Source organism: Periplaneta americana, chromosome 16, assembly GCF_040183065.1.
Source record: "Periplaneta americana isolate PAMFEO1 chromosome 16, P.americana_PAMFEO1_priV1, whole genome shotgun sequence".
NCBI classification, from domain to species: Eukaryota; Metazoa; Arthropoda; class Insecta; order Blattodea; family Blattidae; genus Periplaneta; species Periplaneta americana.
The window spans coordinates 189,941,847-189,956,116 of record NC_091132.1 but is presented as its reverse complement, the minus strand read 5'-3'; the positions used below and the strand labels follow the sequence as shown (position 1 = coordinate 189,956,116).

The 14,270-nt window shown below is 34.4% G+C and overlaps 1 protein-coding gene across 2 annotated transcripts in view; it reads left to right on the top strand.

Annotated features, from left to right (window-relative positions):
- LOC138692274 (uncharacterized) overlaps positions 1-14,270 on the top strand; it is a 44,450-nt gene continuing 30,180 nt past the window's right edge. The window contains exon 1 of one of the 2 annotated variants that reach the window (XM_069815446.1): positions 1-305. In XM_069815446.1, coding sequence (XP_069671547.1) covers positions 250-305 — 56 coding nt within the window. In that variant the 5' untranslated portion in view covers positions 1-249. Of the gene's footprint in view, positions 306-2,182; positions 2,431-14,270 lie in introns of those variants that run through there. The other variant, XM_069815448.1, reaches the window with a different exon arrangement.

The following is a 14,270-nucleotide window of genomic DNA, read 5'->3' as shown; positions in this document are numbered from 1 at the left end:
GTAAGAAACACTTGAACGTAAGCGGACGTCATCAAATCTTTCGCATCCACTCATGAATCAATGTTATTCAAGGTAACTGCTAGATGCAGTTATCAGTATTTTCTGCTTTTGCTGTAAAACAAACAGCCGGAGGCAATCAGGCCATGAGGAGCACACATCGGAGACACGTGGACACGCTCACCGCTGTAATTCATCCAGTCATTGCTTGCAAAGCGCCAATTGTGGTTCAGCTAGCAGGAGGTGGGTGCGATGGCAGAAAGAACTGCTCTCATCTCACATGAAGATGCGTCGCCTCAGCTGGTGGAGTAAGTTCCATTTGTTACAAAACTGTTTGAACGTATTTCCTAAAAGTATAATTCATAATTTAATATTTATCTTATTCTCCAGAGGCTATTGAGAGATTATCAGACATTAATTTAAGTTGTAACTGCACTTATTTACTTAAGGCCATTGGGAAGTGATTAGGGTCAAAAAAATTGAATTTTTATTTTTCATTTCAAAAATAATCCAGAAAACTTTGTTGTATGTTTTTTCATTCATATCGGACATAAAAATGCTTGAAAATATGGTTTCAGAAGGGCACTCTGGCTGCCACACCAATTGTCATTCTTTCTTTCTTAAATTTCTCCGTAACTTGTGATTTTAAACTTTAGATAGGCTACTTATTTTAAGAGGAGAAATCGGAATATGCGAACCTATTTTCGAATTCCGAATAGAAAATAACTGTATCTTAAGTTACTTTGCTTTTGCTTTATTACTATTGTTTTGTTTAATGACGTCATATTTCCACTTGATTCCACTTCCAACTTTTTATAAATTATTGCAAATTGTATTCAGTGCTCTTTTTCTGGTCGTATTTGAATTGTTCTTTGGATTAATGTCACCGTACAACGTACCGTCATTGAAATAGATAGATAGATAGATAGATAGATAGATAGATAGATAGATAGATAGATAGATAGATAGATAGATAGACAGACAGACAGACAGACAGACAGACAGACAGACAGACAGACAGACAGACAGACAGACAGACAGACAGACAGACAGACAGACAGACAGACAGACAGACAGACAGACAGCTAGGCAGGCAGATAAATAAAATAACAAATAAATAAGTAAATAAATAAATGAAAGAATAAATATATGAAATCATAAATAAGTAAATAAATAAATAATTTGTTTAATATATGATATTTAACTTCAGTAAATGTTTATTTCAAATTTCAAATTTTCAAATTTAAAATTTAAAATGCATGGGAAGATGTTATAACAATATATCAGTAAATAAATAAATAAATAAATAAATAAATAAATAAATAAACAAATAAATAAATAAATGCGTGAATAAATGAGTGAATGAATAAAATAAATAAATAAATAAATAAATAAATAAATAAATAAATGCGTGAATAAATGAGTGAATGAATAAAATAAATAAATAAATAAATAAATAAAATAACAAATAAATACGTCAATGAATAAAGGAAAGAATAAATATATGAATTCATAAATAAGTAAATAAATAAATAATTTATTTAATAAATGATGTTTAATTTCTGTAAATGTTTATGTCAAATTTCAAATTTTCAAATTTCAAATTTCAAATTTAAAATGCATGGGAAGATGCTATAACATGGTCAAGTACAAATTTATATAATAATACAGAACAGAACATATAAAACAGAATAATACATCAGACTACAGAATATAATTACAACAATAGAAATAGAAATTAAATAATACAATCAATATGAAAGGAAGATACAATAATATTAACAAAATTTGTTCAGTCGCAGTTCAGATAAATATTATTAATATAAGAGGAATATAGAAAACAAAATAAAATAGGAATGAATGAGTAATTTAATGAATGAATGAATGAGTATTATATTAGGTCTAGTAAATAAATAAATAAATAAATAAATAAATAAATAAATAAATAAATATACATTTTTTAAATTAGCTCGTAACTCCTTAGCTCGCTAGCCACGCTTTGGGAACCATTAAGTTGGGTTACACGAATGCAAAACGCATGTGCTATATACGCGCATGTATTAAATTTCTAAAATTTCCAGAGCTCGAGTACGGTACAAAAAATTCTTCCTTAATCCTCCCCCAACACTTGCATGTTAACCCATACCTTAATTGGGGCTTGCGTACAACAAATTGCAATAAGCATGATCTTCAATGAGCAGATCTTGGCAGCCATGGACAAGTGGAATTATTAAGATCTGCAGATAAGTGATTGTAAACAAGTTGCTGAGTGACGTCACGCGTGCACTGGTGGTCACCATTCACGTGATAGTCTGCCTGCTATTAGAGCGCGTCTCGTCGTGTGTCGCTGTACTCTGTGTGGAGTGAAGTTGAGTGTTGCTGCTCGTGAGCTTTGAATACCGATACTTGCAAGTCATCAGGCATGCCAGTCAGGTACGCACGCACTGCACGCACTTCCGTCTGCGACACGATGGACTCGCGGTGAAGACCATTTACACAGGCGCTAATTTATGCATCTAGACACAATTGTTAGAGTATACTTTAGAGTGTAGAATTGACCAGTGGCTCAATGAGTGGGTAAAGGAGTAAGATTTACCCTCCTACAATTCAGAGGGGTAAATTGTATAGTTTTTACTCTCCAAAAATTTTAGACAGCATAGTTTTCACCTTCTCAAAATATTAGAAAGGTATGTAGTATATTTTTTAACCTCCCGAAATATTAAACAAGTACGTAGTGTAGATTTTCCATCCCAAAATATTAGACAGGTATGTAGTGTAGGTTTTACCCTCCCAAAATATTAGACAGGTATATAGTATATTTTTTACCCTCCTGAAATATTAAACAAGTACGTAGTGTAGATTTTCCATCCCAAAATATTAGACAGGTATGTAGTGTAGGTTTTACTCTCCCAAAATATTAGACAGGTATATAGTATATTTTTTACCCTCCTGAAATATTAAACAAGTACGTAGTGTAGATTTTCCATCCCAAAATATTAGACAGGTATGTAGTGTAGGTTTTACTCTCCCAAAATATTAGACAGGTATATAGTATATTTTTTACCCTCCTGAAATATTAAACAAGTACGTAGTGTAGATTTTCCATCCCAAAATATTAGACAGGTATGTAGTGTAGGTTTTACTCTCCCAAAATATTAGACAGGTATATAGTATATTTTTTACCCTCCTGAAATATTAAACAAGTACGTAGTGTAGATTTTCCATCCCAAAATATTAGACAGGTATGTAGTGTAGGTTTTACCCCCCCCCCCCAAATATTAGACAGGTATATAGTATATTTTTTACCCTCCTGATATATTAAACAAGTACGTAGTGTAGATTTTCCATCCCAAAATATTAGACAGGTATGTAGTGTAGGTTTTACCCTCCCAAAATATTAGACAGGTGTGTAGTATATTTTTTACCCTCCCGAAATATTAAACAAGTACGTAGTGTAGATTTTTCCCTCCCAAAATATTAGACAGGTATGTAATGTAGATTTTACCCTCCCAAAATATTAGACAGTTTTTTTTTTACCCTCCCAAAATTTTGTACAAGTATGTGCTATAATTTTTACCCTTCTTCGTGGCCAAAATTTCAAGTTTGCAAATTATAATTTATTTTAATGAGGTGAAAGAACTCAAAACTGCCCTGTATATATATTCAAAGATAACCACACATGTTGGGCCAATTATACTGTACAGTGTTCATGGATTTGGTAAGAAGCGTAAAAAATTATATATTACAGTTATATGAACATTAATAAATATAATATATAATTATTAAAAATTAGTAAAAGTCATATATGTTTCGGACACTGCTTCTCCATCCTCAATGACTTTACCACGACGGCTGGTTCAGGTGATCGAACCGCGTTGTTGCGTGGCTTAAAGGAGACTGACCTTAGGTAACGTCACTGAGGATGGAGAAGCAGTCTCCGAAACATGTCTGACTTTTACTAACTTTTAATAATTATATTATATTTATTAGTGTTCATGTAACTGTAATATATAATTTTTTACGCTTCTTGCCCTGTATAAAAATAACTACAAAATTCGAATCATAGCGAAATTACACAGACGCTAATTTATGCATCTAGACACAATTAGAGTACTTTAGAGTGTAGAATTGACCAGTGACTGACTTCCTTGTAATATATATGTCTATTTCTTTTGTACCTTCCGGTTTTGACACCGAGATTTTAATTTATGTCGCTTTTACGCATACCGGTTTTAAATCGAGTCATTGCACTGACTCTTGCACAACGGCGCAAATAGCCACAGACGGTGACGCGCCTTTTAAACTCCACTAATAACAACTTGACCAGTGGCGCAACGAGTTAAGATTTACCCTCCTTGAATTCAGAGGGGTAAATAATATAGTTTTCACTGTCCCAAAATTTTAGACAGTATAATTTTCACCTTCTCAAAATATTAGACAGGTATGTACTATATTTTTTACCCTCCCGAAATATTAAACAAGTACGTAGTGTAGATTTTCCCCTCCCAAACTATTAGATAGTATAATTTTCACCTCCTCAAAATATTACACAGGTATGTAGTATATTGTTTACCCTCCCGAAATATTAAACAAGTACGTAGTGTAGATTTTCCCCTCCCAAATATTAGACAGTATAATTTTCACCTCCTCAAAGTATTAGACAGGTATGTAGTATATTTTTTACCCTCCCGAAATATTAAACAAGTACGTAATGTAGATTTTCCCCTCCCAAAATATTAGACAGTATAATTTTCACCTCCTCAAAATATTACACAGGTATGTAGTATATTGTTTACCCTCCCGAAATATTAAACAAGTACGTAGTGTAGATTTTCCCCTCCCAAATATTAGACAGTATAATTTTCACCTCCTCAAAATATTACACAGGTATGTAGTATATTGTTTACCCTCCCCAAATATTAAACAAGTACGTAGTGTAGATTTTCCCCTCCCAAATATTAGACAGTATAATTTTCACCTCCTCAAAGTATTAGACAGGTATGTAGTATATTTTTTACCCTCCCGAAATATTAAACAAGTACGTAGTGTAGATTTTCCCCTCCCAAATATTAGACAGTATAATTTTCACCTCCTCAAAGTATTAGACAGATATGTAGTATATTTTTTACCCTCCAGAAATATTAAACAAGTACGTAGTGTAGATTTTCTCCTCCCAAAATATTAGACAGTATAATTTTCACCTTCTCAAAATATTAGAGAGATAGATAGTATATTTTTTACCCTCCCGAAATATTAACAAGTACGCAATGTAGATTTTCCCCTCCCAAAATATTAGACAGTATAATTTTCACTTTCTCAAAATATTAGACAGGTATGTAGTATATTTTTTACCCTCCCAAAATATTAAACGAGTACGTAGTGTAGATTTTACCCTCCCAAAATATTAGACAGGTTTTTTTACCCCCCCCCCCAAATTTTGGACCTGTATGTGCTATAATTTTTACCCTTCTTCGTGGTAAAAATTTCAAGTTTGCAAATTATAATTTATTTTATTGAGGTGAAAGAACTCAAAACTGCCCTGTATAAATAATCAAAGATATACCACACATGTTGGGCCAATTATACTGTACAGTGTTCATGGATTTGGTAAGAAGCGTAAAAAATTATATATTACAGTTATATGAACATTAATAAATATAATATATAATTATTAAAAATTAGTAAAAGTCATATATGTTTCGGACACTGCTTCTCCATCCTCAATGACTTTACCACGACGGCTGGTTCAGGTGATCGAACCGCGTTGTTGCGTGGCTTAAAGGAGACTGACCTTAGGTAACGTCACTGAGGATGGAGAAGCAGTCTCCGAAACATGTCTGACGTTTACTAACTTTTAATAATTATATTATATTTATTAGTGTTCTTGTAACTGTAATATATAATTTTTTACGCTTCTTGCCCCGTATAAAAATAACTACAAAATTCGAATCATAGCGAAATTACACAGACGCTAATTTATGCATCTAGACACAATTAGAGTTCTTTAGAGTGTAGAATTGACCAGTGGCTGACTTCCTTGCGATATATATGTCTATTATTTTTGTACCTTCCGGTTTTGACACCGAGGTTTTAATTTATGTCGCTTTTACGCATACCGGTTTTAAATCGAGTCATTGCACTGACTCTTGCACAACGGCGCAAATAGCCACAGACGTTGACGCGCCCTTTTAAACTCCACTAATAACAACTTGACCAGTGGCGCAACGAGTTAAGATTTACCCTCCTTGAATTCAGAGGGGTAAATAATATAGTTTTCACTCTCCCAAAATTTTAGGCAGTATAATTTTCACCTTCTCAAAATATTAGACAGGTATGTATTATATTTTTTACCCTCCCGAAATATTAAACAAGTACGTAGTGTAGATTTTCCCCTCCCAAAATATTAGACAGGTATGTAGGATAGATTTTACCCTCCCAAAATATTAGACAGGTTTTTTTACCCTCCCAAAATTTTGGACAAGTATGTGGTATAATTTCTATTCTACTTCGTGGCCAAAATTTCAAGTTTGCAAATTATTATTTATTTTAATGAGGTGAAAGAACTCCAAACTACCCTGTATAAAAATAACTACAAAATTCAAATCATAACGAAAATCAGACGAAACTAATACTGTTTCTGTGTGTTGTTCAAAACATCACAACAATGGATTTATAAGCAGTGTCAACATTGTCGAAGTTGGAGTGTTATTAATATTTTAAGCAGTTGGTTTGTGAAGAGATCTTTGCTAATTCCAAGAGCACACATAAAATAAGACAATCCATTTTGAATCTTGCGTACAATACTTTTAACACTTGATTATAAGTAATTGATTAACTAGCGGAACTTACTCGTGTTAATTATGGAAATCTGTGCGGCTCACAGCTGTTTCGGTGCTTGATCACACCATCCTCAGAATCTACTAGATCTCGGCGTCATCTCGAACTTCTCTGCCTGTTGTGTGGTGCGTTTGATTGTTGAAAAGTGTTGAAAAGTGGAGTCAAATAGTGTGTGTGTACTGAAATTGATCTGTGTTGAGAATTTGATCAGGGTGTGTTTTAGTGTGTCTGTATATTTCATATTGTTCTAGTGTGTTGAGTTTTTGGTTCTTGGGTTGTATATGTAGGATTTCCATGTCCGCATTTATGTTATTGTATGTATGGTTAGCATTAGTTATGTGATCGGCATATGTAGATGTATTCTGTCCTCTGGTTATAGCTTTAATGTGTTATTTGTATCGAGTTTGGAATGATCTGCCTGTCTGTCCAATGTAGAACTTGTCGCAACTATTACATGTGAGTTTGTTTACACCTGTTTGGTTGTATTTATTTGTTTGTGTTGTTTGTGTGTTGAGATGTCTTTGTAGTGTGTTTTCTGTTCTGTATGCTATGTTGTATTTCTGCTTTCTGAATGAGGATGCAGATTACTCAACATACCCATGAGCCAACAACACTACAATGAAGAAGTGAACACAATCAAATACATAGCACAAGAATACGGTTACAATCCAAACATAATAAACAACATCATAAGAAAGACAAAACAAAAACTTAACACACACAAAAAACGCAAAACACAACACAAACACAAGAACACAAGAAATATATCAGACTAACATATGAAAACAAAAGCACACATAAGATCGCATCTTCATTCAGAAAGCAGAAATACAACATAGCGTACAGAACAGAAAACACACTACAAAGACATCTCAACACACAAAAAACAGAAACAAATAAATACGACCACACAGGTGTATACAAACTCACATGCAATAGTTGCGACAAGTTCTACATAGGACAGACAGGCAGATCATTCCAAACACGCTACAAAGAACACATTAAAGCAATAACCAGAGGACACAATACATCTACATACGCCGATCACATAAACAATGCTAACCACACATACAATAACATAAATGCGGACATGGAAATCCTACACACACAACCCAAGAACCAAAAACTCAACACACTAGAACAATATGAAATATACAAACACACTAAAACACACCCTGATCAAATTCTCAACACACAGATCAATTTCAGTACACACACACACTATTTGACTCCACTTTTCAACACTTATCAACAATCAAACGCACCCACACAACAGGCATAGAAGTTCGAGATGACGCCGAGATCTAGTAGGCTCTGAGGATGGTGTGATCAAGCACCGAAACAGCTGTAAGCCGCACAGACTTACACAATTATCACGAGTAAGTTCCGCTATTTAATCACTTACTTAAAATGAGACAAATGAAAGATAACTGTAAAAACATTAAATAAATAAGTAAATAAATATTTATTTATTTATATATAAGTATATAAATAAAAATAAATAGATTATAATTATATACTCCACTTCCTTCTTATCAGAATTGGTTGAGTGGGTGAGTGGATGGATAGATATTATAGAAAGCGAATTTTCATAAGGTCGAGGATCAGTGACAGGTTAGGTTTGGTTTGTTCAGGCTTTTGGTGTGCCTTGCAGATAAGTTGTTTTGGTAGATAGATATTATAGAAAGGGAATTTTCATAAGGTCGAGGATCAGTGACAGGTTAGGTTTGGTTTGTTCAGGCTTTTGGTGTGCCTTGCAGATAAGTTGTTTTGGTAGATAGATATTATAGAAAGGGAATTTTCATAATGTCGAGGATCAGTGACAGGTTAGGTTTGGTTTGTTCAGGCTTTTGGTGTGCCTTGCAGATAAGTTGTTTTGGTAGATAGATATTATAGAAAGGGAATTTTCATAAGGTCGAGGATCAGTGACAGGTTAAGTTTGGCTTGTTCAGGCTTTTGGTGTGCCTTGCAGATAAGTTGTTTTGGTAGATAGATATTATAGAAAGCGAATTTTCATAAGGTCGAGGATCAGTGACAGGTTAGGTTTGGTTTGTTCAGGCTTTTGGTGTGCCTTGCAGATAAGTTGTTTTGGTAGATAGATATTATAGAAAGGGAATTTTCATAAGGTCGAGGATCAGTGACAGGTTAGGTTTGGTTTGTTCAGGCATTTGGTGTGCCTTGCAGATAAGTTGTTTTGGTAGATAGATATTATAGAAAGGGAATTTTCATAAGGTCGAGGATCAGTGACAGGTTAAGTTTGGTTTCTTCAGGCTTTTGGTGTGCCTTGCAGATAAGTTGTTTTGGTAGATAGATATTATAGAAAGGGAATTTTCATAAGGTCGAGGATCAGTGACAGGTTAGGTTTGGTTTGTTCAGGCTTTTGGTGTGCCTTGCAGATAAGTTGTTTTGGTAGATAGATATTATAGAAAGGGAATTTTCATAAGGTCGAGGATCAGTGACAGGTTAAGTTTGGTTTGTTCAGGCTTTTGGTGTGCCTTGCAGATAAGTTGTTTTGGTAGATAGATATTATAGAAAGGGAATTTTCATAAGGTCGAGGATCAGTGACAGGTTAAGTTTGGTTTGTTCAGGCTTTTGGTGTGCCTTGCAGATAAGTTGTTTTGGTAGATAGATATTATAGAAAGGGAATTTTCATAAGGTCGAGGATCAGTGACAGGTTAAGTTTGGTTTGTTCAGGCTTTTGGTGTGCCTTGCAGATAAGTTGTTTTGGTAGATAGATATTATAGAAAGCGAATTTTCATAAGGTCGAGGATCAGTGACAGGTTAGGTTTGGTTTGTTCAGGCTTTTGGTGTGCCTTGCAGATAAGTTGTTTTGGTAGATAGATATTATAGAAAGGGAATTTTCATAAGGTCGAGGATCAGTGACAGGTTAGGTTTGGTTTGTTCAGGCTTTTGGTGTGCCTTGCAGATAAGTTGTTTTGGTAGATAGATATTATAGAAAGGGAATTTTCATAAGGTCGAGGATCAGTGACAGGTTAGGTTTGGTTTGTTCAGGCTTTTGGTGTGCCTTGCAGATAAGTTGTTTTGGTAGATAGATATTATAGAAAGGGAATTTTCATAAGGTCGAGGATCAGTGACAGGTTAAGTTTGGTTTGTTCAGGCTTTTGGTGTGCCTTGCAGATAAGTTGTTTTGGTAGATAGATATTGTAGAAAGGGAATTTTCATAAGGTCGAGGATCAGTGACAGGTTAAGTTTGGTTTGTTCAGGCTTTTGGTGTGCCTTGCAGATAAGTTGTTTTGGTAGATAGATATTATAGAAAGGGAAATTTCATAAGGTCGAGGATCAGTGACAGGTTAAGTTTGGTTTGTTCAGGCTTTTGGTGTGCCTTGCAGATAAGTTGTTTTGGTAGATAGATATTATAGAAAGGGAATTTTCATAAGGTCGAGGATCAGTGACAGGTTAGGTTTGGTTTGTTCAGGCTTTTGATACGCCTTGCATATATGCTTTTCGGTACATAGGTACATGAATAGATTCAACTTGAACTGAAGAAAGGAGTGCTTTCCCGCGTACTGCAAAATCACGGCGCGGCGGTACCACTGGGTTACGTGATCAATGCATGTGAAAACGTCTTATAAAATTTTTGGTGGGGCATCTAAGAAACGAAAGTATTTCGGGCAGGTTGGTTGGGTTTATAGCTTCCTCAGTGAGCACAACATGCCTCAAGAGTAAAGTGTTACAATTTTGAGGTTATTTTCAATTATTTAAGTCGGTTTTTTCTCCAGTATGTGGTGCATATTGGGATCGATGTTACACTACACTTTTTTAATGGTGGTATTTATTTTTCTAATAACTTGGCTTGTCTTTGTCCAATGTTTTTCTGTGTTATCTCAAATTTTAAAATGCGCTGTCGCTTCTAATTCACCACTGTTGATTTAGAGTTTGAAGATGTAATGTTTGAATTGGGAAGCAGGCATACAAATATGAACAAAGTAATAATAAGAATAATAACAATAATAATAGTAATAATACTAATAATAATAATAATAATGAATAATAATAATACTTATTTACAAGTGGCTTTTAAGGAAGCCGCAGGTTCATTGCCGCCCTCACTTAAGCCCGCCATCGGTCCCTATCCTGTGCAAGATTAATCCAGTCTCTATCATCATATCCTACCCTCCTCAAATCCATTTTAATATTATCCTCCCATCTACGTCTTGGCCTACCTAAAGGTCTTTTTCCCTTCGATCTCCCAACTAACACTCTATATGCATTTCTGGATTCGCCCATACGTGCTACATGTCCTGCCCATTTCACACGTCTGGATTTAATGTTCCTAATTATGTCAGGTGAAGAATACAATGCGTGCAGTTCTGTGTTGTGTAACTTTCTCCATTCTCCTGTAACTTCATCCCTCTTAGCCCCAAATATTTTCCTAAGCACCTTATTATCAAATACCCTTAATCTCTGTTCCTCTCTCAAAGTGAGAGTCCAAGGTTCACAACCATAAAGAACAACCGCTAATATAATTGTTTTATAAATTCTAACTTTCAGATTTTTTGACAGCAGACTGGATGATAAAAGCTTTTCAGCCTAATAATAACAGGCATTTCTCATATTTATTCTGTCTTTAATTTCCTCCCGAGTATCATTTATATTTGTTACTGTTGCTCCAAGATATTTGAACTTCTCCACCTCTTCAAAAGATAAATTTCCAATTTTTATATGTCCATTTCGTAGAAAATTCTCGTCACGAGACATAATCATATACGATTTACTTCCAAACCTATCTCTTTACTTGCTTCAAGTAAAATTCCCGTGTTTTCCCTAATCTCTTGTTATTTTTCTCCTAATATATTCACGTCATTCTTTGCTGTGTTCGTGCCAGAGAATCAGTCCCATTCCGAGGCTTATTTGAAGGTTTCGTAACAAGGTGTTTTTTTTACGGTGATGAGTTGTTAGCCCTTCGCCCAACCCCCAAGCTGGAGGACCACCCCTCATCAGCTGTCCGCGACTGCTTATTCAATATATTCACAGCTACCCTCCATATCTGGAGGCCGTCTCCATTGTACATATTACAATTAAATAAAATCAGTTATACTAAATATCTCACAGTGAAAGTATTTCTATGAACTATTTCATTCTCAAAATAAATATTATTACTTTTAATGTTATATCTAGAGAACAGTGGCCCATGGAACGTTTGATTAATTGGCATTATTTGCTTGCACATAAAATATTAAAAAATAATAACTTAATAACTGTTAGTTCGGTTAAATTCAAATTTGGTAATATTATTACTGTTAATACTGTTAATGGACAGTAAACATATTTTTAAGAAAATCTGTCAAGAAATGTGGAAGTTTTAAAATTCAGTCCCCTCATCCCTTAACTAAAAATAAAATTACGAATTGTGGAATATTCTGTTGTGATGGGCAAGAAGTAAGTGCATTTTTGTTATCAGCACACAAAGTCTATAAGAAACGCTATTTTGTTTCAATTCATAGAAAATCATGCTGCACGGTGTTATAGATAAGTACAGTTAGGTATAAAACTAATCTATGCACCTAATACAGTGATGTCAACTGATGCCCATCGGAGCAAGCGTGCGCTTTAGAGCCCAGGAGAGCCTGAGCGCTTTACAGCGGAAAGGAAAGAGACAGACGAAAGAGGTGGTATATGCCGCTTGGTCGAGCTATATTCAGGGATGGCCAGCACTGATTGAATGGATAAAGGGAAGAAAACTTATTAAAACTGTATCCATGGTAATTTTTTAATTTGTCTGAGAAGTATAAGTGCTATAAGAATGTGAGTTTTAATTTTAATGTTCATTTTTCACAAGTTTGCTTTTTTATTCAAAAGGAATATTTTCTCAACTTTTTTACAGAAAAGTGAAATTATCAGATATGTTTGTTTAGTAGCCTTACAGGTACTGAAGCAATGTTTTCGTAAATCTAATATATCGTAAATACGTATTACTGAAGATAATGTATTAAAAAGTTTGAAAATATTCGCATGGAAAATGATTGTAAGGAAATTAATTAACAAAGCAACTACTGTTACATCGCAAACAAACAATATTGCCTATGTGTTGGTAGAACGTTAGCTCTATAGCTTCAGCAGATTTCGAGATAATTTAATATTCTGATAACAGAAAGTTGCGCACCAATATTACCTAAAAGCATAATGCGATAAGAGTTTTATTATGTAATATTAGTTACAGTTAAAACATATAGACGTACCTAGACAACTTTGCTTTGTACTATAATATTGTTTTGATTACTTTTATAAGGCTAAAGATACCATCAATATCAATTTCAACTTATCATGTCATATTCAGTGTCTTTCTTTGGGATAACACTTTCTTTATGAATGATGTGTTTAATTCACTTAATACGGTATAGTTGTAGTTATTGTGGAATTTGTGTGAATATTCCTTCTTTACTCTTTATTATTTTATTAACGTTCAAAACACAACTGCAATATTAGGCTAAGAAATAGATGTTAGTACTTTTGTTTCACACAAAATATAGAAAATATCAAACAGAAAGAAGCCATAAAAAAGAACGACATAAAATTTCACGTTCCATTTGAAGTTTGTACAGCACTGTTTTCTTAATCTTCCCCCTAGCACACCTAGCGCTTAATGCCCGCGCACGACGTCAAGGTCAGAAAAATGCGCTTGCTTTGACATCACTGACCTAATACGATAAGTACGCTAAGTTATTGTAAAGAAATTTCAAGTTTTCCAGTACTGAAAATTAACTTAATATCCACGTTTCCAGATTCTGTTAACCTGGTTATAATTTTGTATATTCCCTCTGTCTGCAATCAGTGTAGAAGCCTTACTTCGTGTTAAACAAACGTACGTGCATGTAGCTAATACCGGCATTTTGACGTATGGAAATAAAATTGTTCTGTTGAAAGTCTGGCTGCGAGTTTCTTACCAGTCAGCTATCGAAGCGACGTCATTTACTGCCAGAGCATTAATGTTTCCGTTTTGGTTCCGAGCCAATTGCACAGTACAGTCACTTCCAAAAGTAATCACTATGTTGGTTTGCCTTGGCTTTTCGAGGGCTGAACCCGGGAACGTTCCTTGCAGGTCGATTTATACGCAGATTAATCACCAGGGACCGGATTTCTAGTTCCCTATTTGTTTTGTTTGCTACGTCCTAGACTATGTTATTGAGATATTGTACGTTTTCATATGCGTACAATTCTTTGTTGTCCCTTCTTTTGCACAAATAGCTTATGTATAGAAATATTTAGATCTGCAAACTCGAGGGGAAGCTAGGTACAGTAGTTGACAATATGAAAGACACGGAATTTTTTAAGTTAATGTCAACAAGTTTGAACGACTGTCATTGAACTTCATTTTAATATGGTCATTACGAACGTTATTCGCACTGGAAATTGCAATCGCTTAAAATCGAAAGACATATTAGTGTGTAACATAGGAACACGTGAGATAAAACATC